The 20,248-nt window shown below is 39.2% G+C and overlaps 3 protein-coding genes across 3 annotated transcripts; 1 reads left to right on the top strand and 2 right to left on the bottom strand.

Moving 5' to 3' along the window:
* Window positions 1-242: 242 nt before the first annotated feature.
* On the bottom strand, window positions 243-5,237 carry LOC111564197 (transmembrane protease serine 9-like). The gene is made up of 12 exons (XM_055013672.1): window positions 5,119-5,237; window positions 4,862-5,015; window positions 4,502-4,752; window positions 4,262-4,398; window positions 4,029-4,130; window positions 3,909-3,953; window positions 1,760-1,928; window positions 1,353-1,503; window positions 986-1,236; window positions 733-869; window positions 510-611; window positions 243-418 (listed from the first exon to the last, which is right to left on the bottom strand). Exons 1-12 carry the CDS (start codon window positions 5,156-5,158, stop codon window positions 371-373), a joined length of 1,587 nt encoding a protein of 528 aa, XP_054869647.1. The 5' UTR covers window positions 5,159-5,237; the 3' UTR covers window positions 243-370.
* Window positions 5,238-6,554: 1,317 nt separating this feature from the next.
* LOC111564198 (transmembrane protease serine 9-like) lies at window positions 6,555-20,209 on the top strand. Its single transcript, XM_055013669.1, has 18 exons — window positions 6,555-6,685; window positions 6,789-6,942; window positions 7,052-7,302; window positions 7,406-7,542; window positions 7,674-7,775; window positions 7,851-7,895; window positions 9,879-10,044; window positions 10,301-10,451; window positions 10,568-10,818; window positions 10,935-11,071; window positions 11,193-11,294; window positions 11,386-11,430; window positions 18,323-18,389; window positions 18,589-18,745; window positions 19,040-19,138; window positions 19,284-19,447; window positions 19,560-19,699; window positions 19,827-20,209. The coding sequence occupies exons 1-18, from the start codon at window positions 6,646-6,648 to the stop codon at window positions 19,977-19,979; spliced, it is 2,361 nt and encodes a 786-aa protein (XP_054869644.1). The 5' UTR covers window positions 6,555-6,645; the 3' UTR covers window positions 19,980-20,209.
* On the bottom strand, window positions 15,369-17,389 carry LOC111564202 (trypsin-2-like). The gene is made up of 5 exons (XM_023263640.3): window positions 17,234-17,389; window positions 16,986-17,139; window positions 16,650-16,909; window positions 15,874-16,010; window positions 15,369-15,751 (listed from the first exon to the last, which is right to left on the bottom strand). Exons 1-5 carry the CDS (start codon window positions 17,271-17,273, stop codon window positions 15,599-15,601), a joined length of 744 nt encoding a protein of 247 aa, XP_023119408.2. The 5' UTR covers window positions 17,274-17,389; the 3' UTR covers window positions 15,369-15,598.
* Window positions 20,210-20,248: the final 39 nt, after the last annotated feature.

Here is a 20,248-nt window from a genome sequence, read left to right as displayed (position 1 = left end):
TTCATTAGTTATTGGTTTCATTCTAAACTGTTACATACCACAGAGGCATCACATTACAGCATAAGGCAGTGTTTGTGTTTTCACCAGTTTGGGTGTCAAAGTTATTCACACACTCACTGCCTTTCTGCTACTTCCTGAGTTTGGGATAAAGGTTGTCAAACCCTTTTTAGTTTTGGCTCGTTATGATGACAACATTATTATGCAGACATACAACAACAAAAATTCAAGGAAACAAATGGAGGTCAAGTTGAACAATTTTATTGATTGAGATGGAAACTGACTGCACATTGTTCAGAACTCTACAACAATGTGTGGAGTTAGAATGATGGAATAAATGCAGCAGATTAAGATGGTGATAGAAGGATCAGATTTAATAGCTGGCCATGGTGCTCTCCAGCCAGTCGTTGAAGATGCAGACCTGTGAATGGAGTCACAACAAGAGTAGTTAGCACAGACAGCCAGCAGCATATATGATGACATTTTACTGGAAAGAAATCATCTTTCTTTACCTTGGCGTAGACACCAGGGTGGTCCCTCTCGGCACATCCGAAGCCCCAGGACACGACACCCTGCAGCTCATTGTTGCACACAACGGGGCCACCAGAGTCACCCTGACAACAAAGACAAAAACTATTACAATGGATTTCAACAAAAAAAATTGTAAAGTACTATTATGTTATTGTGATGATATCGGTTGAGAAAAAGCCTTTGCATATTTGACGTCTTACATACCTGGCAAGAGTCCTTGCCTCCCTCCAGGTATCCAGCGCAGAACATGGCATCAGTGATCATGCCAGGGTAGGAGTTATTACAGTCGCTGTAAGACAGGATGGGGATCTCCAGGCACTGAAGCTTGTCACCGTCAGCAACTGCACAATGTGAAGCAAAGTATGAATGAACAAGGACTAAAGAAACACGAGAGGAGCCAGATATTGCCATGAAACATTCGGTAACAACCGGCTGCTAAGATGCAGATGTTACTCACGGGAGCTCATGGTGTTGCCCCAGCCAGAGACTCTGCACATGGTGCCAGCGGGAGCGCAGCTCTTGGGCAGAGCCACAGTCTTCACGTACTGGTTGAGGGTGGCGGGCTTGCTCAGCTTGATCAGCATGATGTCATTGTCAAGGTCGTAGGAGCTGTAGTTGGGATGGCGGATGACACGGGAGGAGCTGATGAACTGCTCAGTTCCCTCATTGATTCTGATGTGGTGCTCTCCCAGACGGACCTCAATGCGGCTGAAAGAAATGGAAATACGGAATATTAGTGTAAAAATATTGATATTTGATCGGTGTACCTGTCAGATAATTGAATCAAACCAATAATCGTGGAAAAACATGAGGAATATGCTTACGACTTGTAGCAGTGAGCAGCAGACACAACCCAGTACTCATTGACCAGGGAGCCACCGCAGAAGTGGTAGCCAGAGTTCAGAGACACCTGATGGGGCTCGGAGTGAGGGGTGCACTCATACCCTCCGACGATCTTGTCGTCCTCCAAGGCAACTGAAAGCACACATCAGCAAGCACTTACTTGTTTGCTTCTACTTTCTTACAGCAACAGTGAAACATTGTTTTGTATGGAATTTGTGTTCAAGTCAAAGCCCAAAATGTAATGTATTTTAGAAGCTGATGAATTATAATTATTTTTGGCTCCATGAGATGCTGAAATTATGCTGGATAAAGTTTCTGTCTGGGAGGAAGGCCAACAGCCTGTTAGCAGAGAGGAAGACAATCTGCTCAAACTAAACTTCACACTTACAAGCAGCTCCGATGAGCAGAACGAAGACCAGAGACCTCATGGTTGCTATGTGAACCTGTCGATGAGAGTTCTTCAGCTCAAGTCCTGATTTTATACCCACAGGGAGTGCTGCCTTTGCTTTCTGAGCATCTTGATTGGTCAGTGAGGAGCCAATCTCTGAGGCGGTTTGTTGGAGTTATGATTGTTGTTTTTTTTCCCCTTCAGAATTAAAAGTGGACGTGTCAGCAAAACATCTAGACAAAGTGTGAACATGGCTACGTTTAGCTCTTACGCACATTTATTTATTCATTACTGAGAAAACCCATTTTGCAGTCATCAACAATCCAATCCAAACAAGTCATTATTTCAAGTAGGTTAAGAGCTTAGAATCAGCTTCTTAAGGATTTCTTAAAGCTTAATATGTCAGTACATCTTTTAATTCTGCAGCCTTGCAATACTTGTTTCAATCCAGTCAATACTCACAGAAAATTTCATTATTTCACTTATGCATAGAAAGTGTTATGTATGAAATTGAAATTATTATAGAGATTTAACACATGTAAGACCTATCAGTGACTACATTGTACTCATTGTAGGGCTGTGCTTCGATAAATCACCCTTTTGTTCAACGTATGAAAATGTATTAATAATAATAAATAATAATATAATTAAACTGTTTGTAAGGAATTGTAACTTTTCCTTGTGCAAAGATTTGAATTCACCTCATACTTGTGGACAGTGGTGTCTGTTTCCCTTGTCAGATTATAACCGCTATACTTAGAGTGTAGCATGTGTGCACAGATATTACAGCTGCATTTTTCTCAGCACCTGTTACCTGAAAACTAAATTTAGATATGAGAGTGAAGGCTGTCTTGAGGAAAAAAAATGTTTTTGTAACTTTTTTTTCCCAGCAAACCCTGTGGGTGTAAAGTAGGCATCATGGAACAACTTAGATCTTTTACCGAAGTAAAGATAAAGTTGGAAAAATGTACTGCTATGGGCAAACTGATCACAGCCAACTTTAAGCCACCTGCATGTTTTAATTCCTTTCTCTCTCACTCCACATCTCTTGTCTAACAAAGCAGGAAACACCCAATAATAAAAAATAAAGTATCAGAAAAAAATACTCTTTATGCAGAATCCTACAAGATGGTATTTTTAATTTTTTGTAGACGTTTGTGCAGAAGTTAGTTTTGTTGTGGGACAAGTTGCCACCTTATCTTTCCTGTTTGTGTATTTTGACCTCATTTACTGTAAATGCACGATTCCAACTTAATGTGGTCTTAAATTTGTTACAATAAATTATATTCAATAAGTGAATCTGGCATGTAACTGTACTTAAATATATAAAATAATTAAATAAATGAAATAAATTAATTAAATGAAGTGTAGTGGAGTCAAAAGTACAATATTGTGAAATGTAATGGAATCTAAGTATAACGTAGCATAACCTGATAAATACTCAATAAATAAATATCGTTATCTAAAAGTTATATTTGAGTACAGTATTTCAGTAAATGTTACATTTTGTCACTGGTAGAAACACTTCACAACAAATTTAAAAAAAAACAACAAAAAACCGTCTTATGTGTATAGTTGTCAAGTTGGTCATGAGTTAATGGTTGAAGAAAATGCCAATGAAATAATAACGAATGAGTAGTGAACACTAAAAAATTTAGAAATCTGCCTGTTTGACAACTTCAGATCTGAACAGATATGTTTCATAACAGTATCACTTCACACTGAGTTTATCCAGATGGAAAGAAATCTATAATCAACCACTTCAGACATTCTCATATTTATAAGGCCACACTGCACTGCTCTTCTGTGTGATGTAAGTAATGATTTATTGAGAAAAAAATAATAGTTATTTTTGTTGTTGTTGTTCATTTTTAATTTTGAAACTTTCCCACTCATTTAAGAAACAAAAAATCTGGAAAATAATAAAAAGAGCATTGGCCTGCGACCTGCTGAAAACTGTCATTGATCATCTAAATAAGTCATCAGTGTTACACTTTCTGTATTATTACACAGATAGAGGGAGACGGTTTAATCATTCCTTTCTGATCATTTATTTGTTATACTTTTCACTCCTTCTTCAGCAAAAAAGCACTTCAGCAGTTGAGAGTTGATGCCGTTGAGCTGATGTGGAGGTTGAATGGTGGAGTTAATAGCTGGCCATTGTGGTCAGCAGCCACTCAGTCTGCACACAGACCTAAAAACAGACAGATGTCAGTCAGCATGGAGCAGTGTAGTATTTGTTATGCTTTATTTGAAGCAGTGATGTTACCTTGGAGTAGACACCAGGGTAGTTCCTCTCAGCACATCCAATGCCCCAGGACACAACACCTTGGAGCTCACCATTGCACACAACAGGACCACCAGAGTCAAGCTGAGAGAGAGAGAATCATTATAGTCTAAACCTCTGAACCTCAGACAATGAAATACTTTTGAATATAAAATGGAAGGAACTCCAAATACAACCTATTAAAGAGTTGCTGTTAGAAAAGTAGAGATACATACCTGGCAGGCGTCCTTGCCTCCCTCCAGATATCCAGCACAGAACATTGTATAGTCGATCATGCCCGGGTAGGAATTGTGACAGTCTTCATCAGACAAGATGGGGATGTTCAGGCACTGGAGCCTGTGACGATCAACAGCTGTAGCAAGTACATTGTGCAGTAGAAATGTTAGAAATCGTAGATTGAATTTTCACAATCAAAGTTCTTTTGAAATAATAGGTTTCAAAGAAATCTAACTCACAGGAGCTCATGGTGACGCCCCAGCCAGAGACTCTGCACATGGTGCCAACAGAGGCACAGCTGCTGGGCAGAGCCACAGGCTGCACGTACTGGTTGAGGGTGGCAGGCTTGCCCAGCTTGATCAGCATGATGTCATGCTCAAGGGTGTAGACTTTGTAGTCGGGGTGTGGGATGACATAGGAAGAACTGATGAACTGCTCAGTACCTTCGGTGATTCCAATGTGATGCTCTCCCAGACGCACCTCAAAACGACTGGCAGAGAAAGAAAATGTTAAAAGAAAAAAGTTTGTTTTACATTTTTCATGTTTGTTTCCCAGTCAGAGGAATAAATGTGGAATAACAATATGCAGAATGTACTTACGACTTGTAGCAGTGAGCAGCAGACACAACCCAGTACTCATTGACCAGGGAGCCACCGCAGGAGTGGTAGCTCCCTGAGTTCAGAGACACCTGATGGGGCTCGGAGTGAGGGGTGCACTCATACCCTCCGACGATCTTATCGTCGTCCGTGGCAACTGAATAAAGCAGGCAGAAAAAAAATATATTAGTTTGCTGCAATGTAGTACATACAAAATCAGTAACAAAGCATGAAAGGCATCCTCCTCTTGAAGAACTCACAAGCAGCTCCAATGAGCAGAATAAAGACCAAAGACTTCATGGTTGCAATGGGAACCTGTCAATTCCCCTGAATCCCTGCTTTATATTTATATCAGGCTGCCTGATAACCACTGAAATCAAAAAAAACAAAAAAATAAAACTTGATAGCGAGGGAGTGACCACCAGATGTAGATGGTTCATTCCAACAGACAATGTTCAGCCAAGTATAGCTGGAACAGATGGATTATTCTCATAACACCTTTACTCAAGGTCAAATTACCCATCAGTATGAGAGGAGTCAGCCAGCGATACCAGATGTAAGTTCAAGAACTTGCAGCAAGGATCATAGTCACATAATCGACATATATCTTAGTGAAATTAATCAAATCCATTCAGAAATGAAATTTAAAAACATTCTGAATAATCAGTTTCTGGACCAGTTACACTGAAGCCCAGTGTAAACTTCTAACTGCTATGCGACATTAAGAAGTTACCTTCAACTATTAGACATCTATAATAGTGTAAAACTATCTTTTAAAAAAAGAAAACGTGACCACTAAATCCTTCTAAACTCTTCATTCTTTAATCAATTATAGTACTGTAATGAATGATGAACTGTCACCCACTGAAGATGCTGTCGACAAAAGCGTTAATTATTATCATTTATTATATGCTATTTGAAAAGCAATCTAGATCTGCATTTAATAACATTATAGTACATCATAGAGTATTTAATGAAGAACTAGCTTACATGACTATGTGAAAGTGAAACAGTGTAAAATTAGATCCCTTTTTGAGAGTAGCTTTAATCATTAACAACACTGCACACTAGTTAAGTAAATTTGGTTACAACTGAATTTTGTGACAATATAAACTGTTTTTTAATGTTTATTTTTTACAAACGCTAAGTGGGGGTTAAAATTTTCCCAACTTTTCTTAAGACAATTCCTCAAATCTGGAATTTGACATGACAAATATGTTTGAATCGCGCAGGCATGGCTTTCATTACAGTACTATAATTGATTAAAGAATGAAGAGTTTAGAAGGATTTAGTGGTCACGTTTTCTTTTTTTAAAAGATAGTTTTACACTATTATAGATGTCTAATAGTTGAAGGTAACTTCTTAATGTCGCATAGCAGTTAGAAGTTTACACTGGGCTTCAGTGTAACTGGTCCAGAAACTGATTATTCAGAATGTTTTTAAATTTTATTTCTGAATGGATTTGATTAATTTCACTAAGATATATGTCGATTATGTGACTATGATCCTTGCTGCAAGTTCTTGAACTTACATCTGGTATCGCTGGCTGACTCCTCTCATACTGATGGGTAATTTGACCTTGAGTAAAGGTGTTATGAGAATAATCCATCTGTTCCAGCTATACTTGGCTGAACATTGTCTGTTGGAATGAACCATCTACATCTGGTGGTCACTCCCTCGCTATCAAGTTTTATTTTTTTGTTTTTTTTGATTTCAGTGGTTATCAGGCAGCCTGATATAAATATAAAGCAGGGATTCAGGGGAATTGACAGGTTCCCATTGCAACCATGAAGTCTTTGGTCTTTATTCTGCTCATTGGAGCTGCTTGTGAGTTCTTCAAGAGGAGGATGCCTTTCATGCTTTGTTACTGATTTTGTATGTACTACATTGCAGCAAACTAATATATTTTTTTTCTGCCTGCTTTATTCAGTTGCCACGGACGACGATAAGATCGTCGGAGGGTATGAGTGCACCCCTCACTCCGAGCCCCATCAGGTGTCTCTGAACTCAGGGAGCTACCACTCCTGCGGTGGCTCCCTGGTCAATGAGTACTGGGTTGTGTCTGCTGCTCACTGCTACAAGTCGTAAGTACATTCTGCATATTGTTATTCCACATTTATTCCTCTGACTGGGAAACAAACATGAAAAATGTAAAACAAACTTTTTTCTTTTAACATTTTCTTTCTCTGCCAGTCGTTTTGAGGTGCGTCTGGGAGAGCATCACATTGGAATCACCGAAGGTACTGAGCAGTTCATCAGTTCTTCCTATGTCATCCCACACCCCGACTACAAAGTCTACACCCTTGAGCATGACATCATGCTGATCAAGCTGGGCAAGCCTGCCACCCTCAACCAGTACGTGCAGCCTGTGGCTCTGCCCAGCAGCTGTGCCTCTGTTGGCACCATGTGCAGAGTCTCTGGCTGGGGCGTCACCATGAGCTCCTGTGAGTTAGATTTCTTTGAAACCTATTATTTCAAAAGAACTTTGATTGTGAAAATTCAATCTACGATTTCTAACATTTCTACTGCACAATGTACTTGCTACAGCTGTTGATCGTCACAGGCTCCAGTGCCTGAACATCCCCATCTTGTCTGATGAAGACTGTCACAATTCCTACCCGGGCATGATCGACTATACAATGTTCTGTGCTGGATATCTGGAGGGAGGCAAGGACGCCTGCCAGGTATGTATCTCTACTTTTCTAACAGCAACTCTTTAATAGGTTGTATTTGGAGTTCCTTCCATTTTATATTCAAAAGTATTTCATTGTCTGAGGTTCAGAGGTTTAGACTATAATGATTCTCTCTCTCTCAGCTTGACTCTGGTGGTCCTGTTGTGTGCAATGGTGAGCTCCAAGGTGTTGTGTCCTGGGGCATTGGATGTGCTGAGAGGAACTACCCTGGTGTCTACTCCAAGGTAACATCACTTCTTCAAATAAAGCATAACAAATACTACACTGCTCCATGCTGACTGACATCTGTCTGTTTTTAGGTCTGTGTGCAGACTGAGTGGCTGCTGACCACAATGGCCAGCTATTAACTCCACCATTCAACCTCCACATCAGCTCAACGGCATCAACTCTCAACTGCTGAAGTGCTTTTTTGCTGAAGAAGGAGTGAAAAGTATAACAAATAAATGATCAGAAAGGAATGATTAAACCGTCTCCCTCTATCTGTGTAATAATACAGAAAGTGTAACACTGATGACTTATTTAGATGATCAATGACAGTTTTCAGCAGGTCGCAGGCCAATGCTCTTTTTATTATTTTCCAGATTTTTTGTTTCTTAAATGAGTGGGAAAGTTTCAAAAATAAAAATGAACAACAACAACAAAAAAACCTATTATTTTTTTCTCAATAAACCATTACTTACATCACACAGAAGAGCAGTGCAGTGTGGCCTTATAAATATGAGAATGTCTGAAGTGGTTGATTATAGATTTCTTTCCATCTGGATAAACTCAGTGTGAAGTGATACTGTTATGAAACATATCTGTTCAGATCTGAAGTTGTCAAACAGGCAGATTTCTAAATTTTTTAGTGTTCACTACTCATTCGTTATTATTTCATTGGCATTTTCTTCAACCATTAACTCATGACCAACTTGACAACTATACACATAAGACGGTTTTTTGTTGTTTTTTTTTAAATTTGTTGTGAAGTGTTTCTACCAGTGACAAAATGTAACATTTACTGAAATACTGTACTCAAATATAACTTTTAGATAACGATATTTATTTATTGAGTATTTATCAGGTTATGCTACGTTATACTTAGATTCCATTACATTTCACAATATTGTACTTTTGACTCCACTACACTTCATTTAATTAATTTATTTCATTTATTTAATTATTTTATATATTTAAGTACAGTTACATGCCAGATTCACTTATTGAATATAATTTATTGTAACAAATTTAAGACCACATTAAGTTGGAATCGTGCATTTACAGTAAATGAGGTCAAAATACACAAACAGGAAAGATAAGGTGGCAACTTGTCCCACAACAAAACTAACTTCTGCACAAACGTCTACAAAAAATTAAAAATACCATCTTGTAGGATTCTGCATAAAGAGTATTTTTTTCTGATACTTTATTTTTTATTATTGGGTGTTTCCTGCTTTGTTAGACAAGAGATGTGGAGTGAGAGAGAAAGGAATTAAAACATGCAGGTGGCTTAAAGTTGGCTGTGATCAGTTTGCCCATAGCAGTACATTTTTCCAACTTTATCTTTACTTCGGTAAAAGATCTAAGTTGTTCCATGATGCCTACTTTACACCCACAGGGTTTGCTGGGAAAAAAAAGTTACAAAAACATTTTTTTTCCTCAAGACAGCCTTCACTCTCATATCTAAATTTAGTTTTCAGGTAACAGGTGCTGAGAAAAATGCAGCTGTAATATCTGTGCACACATGCTACACTCTAAGTATAGCGGTTATAATCTGACAAGGGAAACAGACACCACTGTCCACAAGTATGAGGTGAATTCAAATCTTTGCACAAGGAAAAGTTACAATTCCTTACAAACAGTTTAATTATATTATTATTTATTATTATTAATACATTTTCATACGTTGAACAAAAGGGTGATTTATCAAAGCACAGCCCTACAATGAGTACAATGTAGTCACTGATAGGTCTTACATGTGTTAAATCTCTATAATAATTTCAATTTCATACATAACACTTTCTATGCATAAGTGAAATAATGAAATTTTCTGTGAGTATTGACTGGATTGAAACAAGTATTGCAAGGCTGCAGAATTAAAAGATGTACTGACATATTAAGCTTTAAGAAATCCTTAAGAAGCTGATTCTAAGCTCTTAACCTACTTGAAATAATGACTTGTTTGGATTGGATTGTTGATGACTGCAAAATGGGTTTTCTCAGTAATGAATAAATAAATGTGCGTAAGAGCTAAACGTAGCCATGTTCACACTTTGTCTAGATGTTTTGCTGACACGTCCACTTTTAATTCTGAAGGGGAAAAAAAACAACAAACATAACTCCAACAAACTGCCTCAGAGATTGGCTCCTCACTGACCAATCAAGATGCTCAGAAAGCAAAGGCAGCACTCCCTGTGGGTATAAAATCAGGACTTGAGCTGAAGAACTCTCATCGACAGGTTCACATAGCAACCATGAGGTCTCTGGTCTTCGTTCTGCTCATCGGAGCTGCTTGTAAGTGTGAAGTTTAGTTTGAGCAGATTGTCTTCCTCTCTGCTAACAGGCTGTTGGCCTTCCTCCCAGACAGAAACTTTATCCAGCATAATTTCAGCATCTCATGGAGCCAAAAATAATTATAATTCATCAGCTTCTAAAATACATTACATTTTGGGCTTTGACTTGAACACAAATTCCATACAAAACAATGTTTCACTGTTGCTGTAAGAAAGTAGAAGCAAACAAGTAAGTGCTTGCTGATGTGTGCTTTCAGTTGCCTTGGAGGACGACAAGATCGTCGGAGGGTATGAGTGCACCCCTCACTCCGAGCCCCATCAGGTGTCTCTGAACTCTGGCTACCACTTCTGCGGTGGCTCCCTGGTCAATGAGTACTGGGTTGTGTCTGCTGCTCACTGCTACAAGTCGTAAGCATATTCCTCATGTTTTTCCACGATTATTGGTTTGATTCAATTATCTGACAGGTACACCGATCAAATATCAATATTTTTACACTAATATTCCGTATTTCCATTTCTTTCAGCCGCATTGAGGTCCGTCTGGGAGAGCACCACATCAGAATCAATGAGGGAACTGAGCAGTTCATCAGCTCCTCCCGTGTCATCCGCCATCCCAACTACAGCTCCTACGACCTTGACAATGACATCATGCTGATCAAGCTGAGCAAGCCCGCCACCCTCAACCAGTACGTGAAGACTGTGGCTCTGCCCAAGAGCTGCGCTCCCGCTGGCACCATGTGCAGAGTCTCTGGCTGGGGCAACACCATGAGCTCCCGTGAGTAACATCTGCATCTTAGCAGCCGGTTGTTACCGAATGTTTCATGGCAATATCTGGCTCCTCTCGTGTTTCTTTAGTCCTTGTTCATTCATACTTTGCTTCACATTGTGCAGTTGCTGACGGTGACAAGCTTCAGTGCCTGGAGATCCCCATCCTGTCTTACAGCGACTGTAATAACTCCTACCCTGGCATGATCACTGATGCCATGTTCTGCGCTGGATACCTGGAGGGAGGCAAGGACTCTTGCCAGGTATGTAAGACGTCAAATATGCAAAGGCTTTTTCTCAACCGATATCATCACAATAACATAATAGTACTTTACAATTTTTTTTGTTGAAATCCATTGTAATAGTTTTTGTCTTTGTTGTCAGGGTGACTCTGGTGGCCCCGTTGTGTGCAACAATGAGCTGCAGGGTGTCGTGTCCTGGGGCTTCGGATGTGCCGAGAGGGACCACCCTGGTGTCTACGCCAAGGTAAAGAAAGATGATTTCTTTCCAGTAAAATGTCATCATATATGCTGCTGGCTGTCTGTGCTAACTACTCTTGTTGTGACTCCATTCACAGGTCTGCATCTTCAACGACTGGCTGGAGAGCACCATGGCCAGCTATTAAATCTGATCCTTCTATCACCATCTTAATCTGCTGCGTTTATTCCATCATTCTAACTCCACACATTGTTGTAGAGTTCTGAACAATGTGCAGTCAGTTTCCATCTCAATCAATAAAATTGTTCAACTTGACCTCCATTTGTTTCCTTGAATTTTTGTTGTTGTATGTCTGCATAATAATGTTGTCATCATAACGAGCCAAAACTAAAAAGGGTTTGACAACCTTTATCCCAAACTCAGGAAGTAGCAGAAAGGCAGTGAGTGTGTGAATAACTTTGACACCCAAACTGGTGAAAACACAAACACTGCCTTATGCTGTAATGTGATGCCTCTGTGGTATGTAACAGTTTAGAATGAAACCAATAACTAATGAAGAATTTGTCCTTCACAAACAAACAGGAAAACATAGAAACTGCATCACGTTTCGTAATATAAATTAGAGAACGGTTCATATTTTTAATAGATCTGTATTCTATTTCATATATTTTAATCTATTTTAGAAAATTCTAACACTAAGCTTATATTTTAATTGCCTTTAAAAAGTTGCATGTGGGCATACCTGTTCAAAATCAGAATTAATACCTGCTTTTATCATTTACAAATGGCCCTGCCCTTTTTCCCAATGATATGTGACTTAATTATGTGTCTGAATGTTTTATGACATGTTCTGATTTTTAAAATCACAAAAATTGTACTGAGAATAACCTAAAACAATGTCAGTTTTAATTATGTCTACAAATAGTCCTTTCATTAAAATCATCTAATTCAATTATTTACAAAGCACTCATAGACAAATCAAACTGATAAATAAGTGTAATGTAGTCAAAGCACCCATTATGTTATTTATTGAGAAAAAATTGCTGGGAATCATTGAAGGTGTCTGAAGAAGGGAAGGGACTGATAAAAAAAAGTCTGGTTATCAGGAGAAGATGACTCAACAAGCTGTCCTAAAAATCTGTGAAGAAAAGACTCTGACAAGACTTAGAGGTGTTTTTTCCTCTTTAAATGAAATAATTTAATCACATATTAGTGCAGAAACTTAAAATGACATAAGTGTACACTGAGTGAGAGTCAGTTAGAAGAACCTACTGAATGTGACAAATATTTAGTGACTTGCTGCATTGCTGTACTGCTCTACTGTCTGTCTATCTCTGTCATTGCAAGTCAATGCTCCGGTGCACTGCACTCATGTTGATTTATCTCTCCTGACACATAGCTGCAGAGATAGATAGATAGATAGATAGATAGATAGATAGATAGATAGATAGATAGATAGATAGATAGATAGATAGATAGATAGATAGATAGATAGATAGATAGATAGATAGATAGATAGATAGATAGATAGATAGATAGATAGATAGATAGATAGATAGATAGATAGATAGATCGATATCCCCATTTTGTCTAACAGTGCCTGCCTGACCTGCTTTGATGAAATGATTACGAGCACGATTTTCTGACCGGGATACCTGGGGCAGACACTTACTTATATTTCATAAACTCTGTTCTCAGGGTGACTCTGGTGGTTCCACTGTGTGCAATAGTGAGCTGCAGGGTGTTGTGCCCCATGGCCATGAATGTGCTGAGATGAACCATACTGGTTTCTGTGTCAAGGTTGCTTTCAAAGAATAAAAATATTCAAATAAAACTTCAGCGTAGCTTTATTCTGGCTGTTTGAACTGCAAAACACGCTGCCCAGCTGCTTTAACACCGGTTGTCTTCCTTTTTACGTCTGCATCTTCAAGTTACCGGGGCATTCCAAGGCCACTTCAGTCAAGCAGCTTAACATGCTTTTTTTCTTTATGTTCCATCTGTGTGCTGCATTATTTGGGTACATTTTTAGTTTAACAGTGTTGAACAAAAAATATTCTCTGGAAAATGCACATTTTTTCCAATTATTACTATGATCAGTTTATCATCTTCTCATTTGTCGATGACTGTAGTGTTCAAAACAACCAAAATAATCCAGACTAACCATTGTACTGCATAAAAAAAAATTTAAGGAAATTGCATTTATTTAACACGATGATTAGATTCAATCCCAAATATTATTGAATTCTTGTTTGAATATGTGAAGAGTTTTATGAAAAATGTTATAGAAGTTGAAATGTTGGATTCAAATGCTTCTCCCACTACTGCAACCTTTCCAAAGCAACACTGTCTCACAAACATGAGGGTTAATCGTGTCTAAATCATATTGTTCTCCACTGTATGTATTGCTCACCTCCACAGTGGCAATTAATCACTGCTTCCTCGGTTTTCTCATTTTTCAATCAGTGTTGAATTCTCTTCTTTGGCCACTATATTGAGAATTTTGCGCTTTAGCTCAAAGGACCGGTGAATGATTTGCTACTACTCCTGTATTATACAGCAGAAGTCTCACAAGTCCTTAAAAGATGGATGTTCTCTGTGCTTGTTGGCAATTAATAATTCCAATTCATTTCCCTGCGTTTGAGTTATGAATAAATTAATTATGAATGGCTATGCAAAACGATTTAAAATTTTACATATTGTCACTCATTTACTAATCTGTCTTTCTGTCATATTCTATTTAATCATCTCATCTCTTTCAGTATCTTGTATCCTGAAGAGGGCAGTCGCTGGGCTGCTGCAGTCTTTGCTTTCTGTCGAGAACAGACGGGAGATGTATCTGCACTGTCCATCGATTGCATTGAGGTTCAACTGCTTGCTGGAAACGTGTCAAACAACACACGTGTCGTCACTTCACCATAAGTGACTGCTGAACGTAGGTTTTCAATTGACAGCTTCAACTACCCTTTCGAGGGTATGAACACAAGGCATTTTCTTGTTGAAGACTAAAAATAATTGCTGAATTTTTGAGCTTTATGACGTTTATCTGAGCGGTGACACAAGAACCTGCATGTATTTTTCTTCTAAAGAATGCTATCAAAAATATAACAGACACCAACAACAGCAGCTTGTGCTACGTCAGTTCCTCATAATTTCCCCTGCAAGTTATAAGATTTATTTTTTAAATAATAAACACATTCATCATTAACTATTTTTGACCACAAAAGTTTTGGAACTATCACATATTTATCTGATTGCATTCTTCTAAAAGAATCAGAAATGGGGAAGATCCTTATGACCAAACCAAAACTGTGCAAGAATCCCCAACATTTTTGATTTTATGATTACACAAGCATTAGCACTAAATTTTGCTCATTTAAGACTCTGCAGGAAGAAAGGGAAATATTGGTAGAAATCAGTGAATTTGAAGTATGTAAAAACTGAAGGAGGAATACGTCTACTATCTTCAATTGCTTGATTTTCAAGCCACAAAACCCCTGACAGATTACAAGAGAGACCTTTCTGTGAATTGTTAGCTTTTGTCCTTTCCCTTTGAGTGTTTCTGCCACCAGATTTTTATTAAAAGAAGGGCCAAGTTTCAGTATTGAATGGAACTCATTGGATAAATTCAGTGTAAGTCTAACTCCATTTCAGACTTTCATACTGTACTGACATTGATAAATGGGATGGTGCAATATCCAAGTCCTTCCTTTCCAAATGTCTAATGCTTTTTGCACTGAAGAGACAGAAAATCAAAATGGGCCAGTGTTTGTGTTCTCCACCAAAAGTAAAACACTGTCGAAACCTAATACTATACATGTAGCTCTTCAATACTGAACACCAAGCAGCCATTGCAGATTAGAGCAGCAATTTGTTTATCTAGCTTTTATGAAACTCTTCTGGAGTAGCTGTTTGGTGACATTAGTCTAATAACACCCTCATTCATATAAAATGTGTTGATGTTTTCAGACTAATGTGCTGTTGTGGATTTATGTAGTCCACTGATATTAGTTGTGATTGTTTGACTGTGGTATGTTTTGAGAATAATATCAGAAATGTTATATACAGTTTGCAGGAAATTCCTAAGAGCAGCAACAATATTGCAAACAGTTATAAACACACTGATGCATCACAACATGGTAGATTTTATTGATAGTGCCTTCACATCTTACATCTCTTTTTCTCTCTCTGTCTCTTTGTTTTTCCTTGTGGCTCTCTCTTGTCTGTCCTCCTGCTGTTTTTTCTTTCTGACACTACCCACGACCACCTCCTGTTGCTGTCTCCTTCGATTTCAATCTCTCTCTCTCTCTCTGGTCTCCCCTCTCTCATGTAGTTCTGTGATAGGAGATCACAGTCTAGCTGTAACTGGAAAGAATGTCATTGATCCAGGGCATCAGAGAGCAGACTTTGGTGTAAACACCAGGGTAGTTGGGCTGAGCACAGCCCTGGCCCCAAGACACAATTCCCTGCAGCTCTCCATTACACACAAGAGGGCCACCAGAGTCACCCTGGGCAGAAGAGAGGAAAGGGGGGACAATGGAGGAGTTTATTCGTTTCTTCATCTAGTTGCATTAAATATTTTTACACTTTCACAGACCAGCCACATTTTTTCCTTGAGCTGTGTGAATACCTGACAAGCATCCTTGCCTCCCTCCAGGTATCCAGCACACACCATGCGGTCTGTGATCTGCCCGGGGTAGGAGCCTTCACATTCCTTGTCAGACAGAATGGGGACTTCCACACACTGAAGGTTAAATGGGTTGAACACTGCGGATAAGAGCGAGAAAGAAAAAAAAAACCTAGTGCAGAGTGGGATCATTATTTTTACCTGAAGTGGGCATTTCAGAGAACCTCTATAGATCTCCACAATGTCACTTTTGCATGGCAGCTGTAACTGGTTTCTCAAAATAGTGATAAATAGATGCTCTAGCTGTTGTTAAAGGATTCTTGATTGAACAAACACATGCTTAACGTTTTACATTAAGCTGAAAATCCACTCCTGACATAAACATAAATGATTGTGCAGAGAGAGATAGAGAACAGTTGGTAAGCCACCAAGATCTTTATCATTTTTAGTTTTGTGAGGAATTAAGTGAGCACATTCCAGCTAAACTATAGCTTTAGTCATTCTATATATATGGAATATATCATAAAAAATAAACAAAAAACCTCCTAAAAACTATAGTAAACCTAGTTTTAGAACAATAACTGCTGACCAATGAATGTACGTCAGCACTTAGTGTTTTATTGAAGGTTTTTGTTAAATTCTGTTCAATCTATGGCAGAGAGTGTAATAATTTGTCATCATTTGTTTCTTTCTATGATCTTAGCATTTTTTGGCTAAATGTGGGACTTTAAAAAAATTTTTTTTTACATTTTTCATTGTCAATATTTGTTGCAACTCACCTTGGTCAGTGTAGATGTTCCCCCATCCAGAGACCATGCACATGTCTCCAGGTGTGGGGCAGGCTTTGGGCAGGGCGATAGGTTTGACGTACTGGTTCACAGTGACAGGGTGCACCAGCTTCATCAACATGATGTCATAGTCTAGGGTCTGATAATCATAACTCTCATGCCAGTAGATGGCATCCACCGACATGAACTGCTCCGTGCCCTCATTAACCCAGATGTGGTGGTCGCCCACGATGACAATCTGTGAATATGGGCTGGAAAAGAGACAAGGGACAAAATGATTACAGCTCTCTTAACCAGACAGTTTGAACACAAGAAAGCAATACAAACTTTTGCCAGCAGTGGGCAGCAGAGATGATCCACTGGTCGTTAATTAGGGAGCCGCCGCAGTCATGGTAGCCGATATTGATAGACACCTGCCAGGGTTGAGAGTGAGGTGAACACTCGTAGCCTCCCACAATCTTGTCATCCACAGGGGCTGCAGCTGTGGCAGAAAGAAAATACAAAATGTGTTATAGATTTCATAGTTAACATTCTGTTATCCTAAAACCTTTGTACACACTGCAAATGTTCTATACCTGCAGCACCCAGGAACACAAAAACAATCAGGCCAATCATCTCGTGGCTGACTACAACCTCCCTACAACCTGAGTAGATGTGAATGACCTCTTGACTGCATTTATACTTGTCTGTGACCTTCCAAGCATCCCTCCCCCCTGCACACCTTCCCACTCACCTCCAAACTTTCGACTGTTCCTCCCGCCCCAATCCCGGCCTTAAAATGTAACTCTGGGCTTTTTTGACATTTTCTACTTTAATATCTTGTATTTGCCTTGGTGGCAGGTGCAGAAAGATACACATCACCAAAGAAATATCACAACCTTTTTCACAGATGATATAAATGTAAGTCCCTTTTCAGCAAAAAACACAAAACAAAACAAACAAAAAAACCAATACAGCATGACTGCAACATGTCATGCTGTGTTATTAGATACTAGTAAAAATAAATAAATAAATAAACAAACAATGACTTTGCACACTTATTTGAGCTAAAACACTACTGATAGACACCAGACACAAAAACGGGAACATAGCACATGTAGCATGGTTTTTTTTTCCCTGCTTCTGAGACCCACAGATGGTTTCTTTCTCACCTCCTTTGGCTTTCACTCAAGGGCAACTAAAAACAGAGCAAATCAACAGCACATTCATGTATCTTGTTTTGAATTTCTTTAGCCAACATTTGAATAAGATGTTTTGACAGCAGTTATTGCGGTAATTTTTCATTTTTTCCCGTATTATTCATATTGGTACAAGCCTGAAAGAAAATGTTTTTTATTATCCTCACAGTTTTTATACTGTAGTTTGCCAACAATGACTGACCAATAAGGGGACCACAAAAAAGTGTTAAATGTCTGGAAACTTTGACAAACTGCACAGATGACATAACCATTGGGGGTGTACTGTGATGGGGCAGCAGTGGGTAAGTAAAAAAAAAAAAAAGTAAGCCAGGCATGATAAGAGAATAGATTTCACATGGTGTCAAGGGCTATGATAAAAAGTGTGAAGACTCAGATGTAATCGTCAAAAACAGGAACAAGGGGAGGGTGGAATAGGCTGAGCAGAGCAGGTTGGTAGGATATAAATATGAACCTGGGTGCGTCCAGGTGTTTTCTGATCATTCACCAGACACTATGAGACTGCTGGCTCTGCTGCTGATGGTTGGAGCTGCTGGTAAAGACACAGAAATGCACACATGTAGTGGGATACATACATGCAAATACACATATACATACATACACACATGCTCAGCCATATATCTGTACCGCAATGTCAAATATCTTAAAAACATGATGGAAAGTTGTGGTAAATGATTAGTTTGAAACACATTTCTGCTACTGACCTCTCCTTGTCCTTCCAATGTGTGTTAAAGTTGCAGTTCCCCGTGAAGATGGCAGGATCATTGGTGGGCAGGAGTGTGAGCCTCACTCTCGTCCATACATGGCCTCCCTCAACTATGGCTACCACTTTTGTGGTGGTGTGCTCATCAACAAGCAGTGGGTGCTCTCTGTTGCCCACTGTTGGTACAAGTAAGTATGCACTGATGGAAAAAAGGCTTGCTTTCAAATTGTTCTGTCTTTCTGCAAAGGTCTTTTATATAATCTTTCTTGATTTAAGGCATATCTCCCTTTGAGGTAAGAAATAAAAGCATCTGTTGATGGAAGACAGACGCTTTATAATCTATAACCAGATGTATCTGTTCAGTCTAAAAGATCATGGAGAAAATGAGATTGATTGCTTGGTTGATGACAGAATCATGAAAAAAAAGCTTGTGAATTTTTTCCTTCACCCTTATCATTATTTTGTGTGTGTGTTTCTCTCAGCCCCTATTCCATGCAGATCATGCTAGGAGAACATGATGTGCGAGTGTTTGAGGGTACAGAGCAGCTCATGAAGACCGACACCATTATTTGGCACCCTGAGTGAGTCTAACAAAACGATCCATCCTGTCTGAGAGTGTTGTTCCCTTTGCACTATTTAATGATCACTTGATTCATTAATTTCACTCAGTCAGCGCAGAGAAAAATGCTATAATCTAAAGCTTATGTTGCATTTCTCTGAGTGCAGTTATGACTACCAGACTCTTGATTATGATATCATGCTGATCAAGCTCTTCCACCCTGTGGAGGTGACTGAGTCAGTTGCACCCATCCCATTACCAACCGGGTGCCCAGTGGGAGGGCTCCCTTGCTCTGTGTCTGGATGGGGAAATATCGCCCCGGATGGCGAAGGTGGGTTGATAATAGTGACACCTAAAGTGTGTAATGCTCAATATGCTACATGCCAGTGTATGCAAACATACACGTATATATCTCCTGAATCTCTGAGTTCTGGTTGTTGCAGAGTCGTTCATGCCGTTCCGTCTGCAGTGTTTGGATGTGCCCGTGGTGGATGATCAGGCTTGTGAGAATGCCTATCCTGGCATGATCACACGCAGAATGTTTTGTGCCGGATACATGGACGGAGGCAGAGATGCATGCAATGTAAGTTTTACAGTATTTGTTTTCAGAAGCTAAACTGTGAAGAACAGAAAAAGTCTATCCACACCTCGGCATGTGTGGAACGATTACATGTGTCCTCGCTCACACTCCTCTTCTCTGTGTTTGTCAGCGTGACTCTGGCAGCCCTCTGGTGTGTGTTGGAGAAGTTCACGGCCTGGTGTCATGGGGTCAGGGATGTGCTCAGCCCGGATACCCAGGTGTCTACGTCAAAGTGTGCGAGTTCCTCTACTGGATTGAAGACACTTTGGCAGCCTATCCCTGAAGAAATGTTTCTCCTCCCTTCCCCCAGTGTATTCCCCTCTATTTACTGTAGTTTATTAGCACGCATTCTTATTTTCTCTAACTTTCCCCCAGCCTTTTCTTGAACATCTTTATTTTATTCAGCCTTTCCTGTCTCTTTTGGATCGCATAACTTTTCCCCCTCATATATACAGACTCAACACACATGTGGCAGAAATCTGAAAAAATAAAGAAATGAAATCTCTTGATAAATATTCACTTCTCAGTTGTCTGTCCACACTGCTCATAATG

The sequence above is a fragment of the Amphiprion ocellaris genome, chromosome 9, assembly GCF_022539595.1.
Source record: "Amphiprion ocellaris isolate individual 3 ecotype Okinawa chromosome 9, ASM2253959v1, whole genome shotgun sequence".
Lineage (NCBI taxonomy): Eukaryota > Metazoa > Chordata > Actinopteri > Pomacentridae > Amphiprion > Amphiprion ocellaris.
This window is presented reverse-complemented; position numbering and strand designations above follow the sequence as displayed.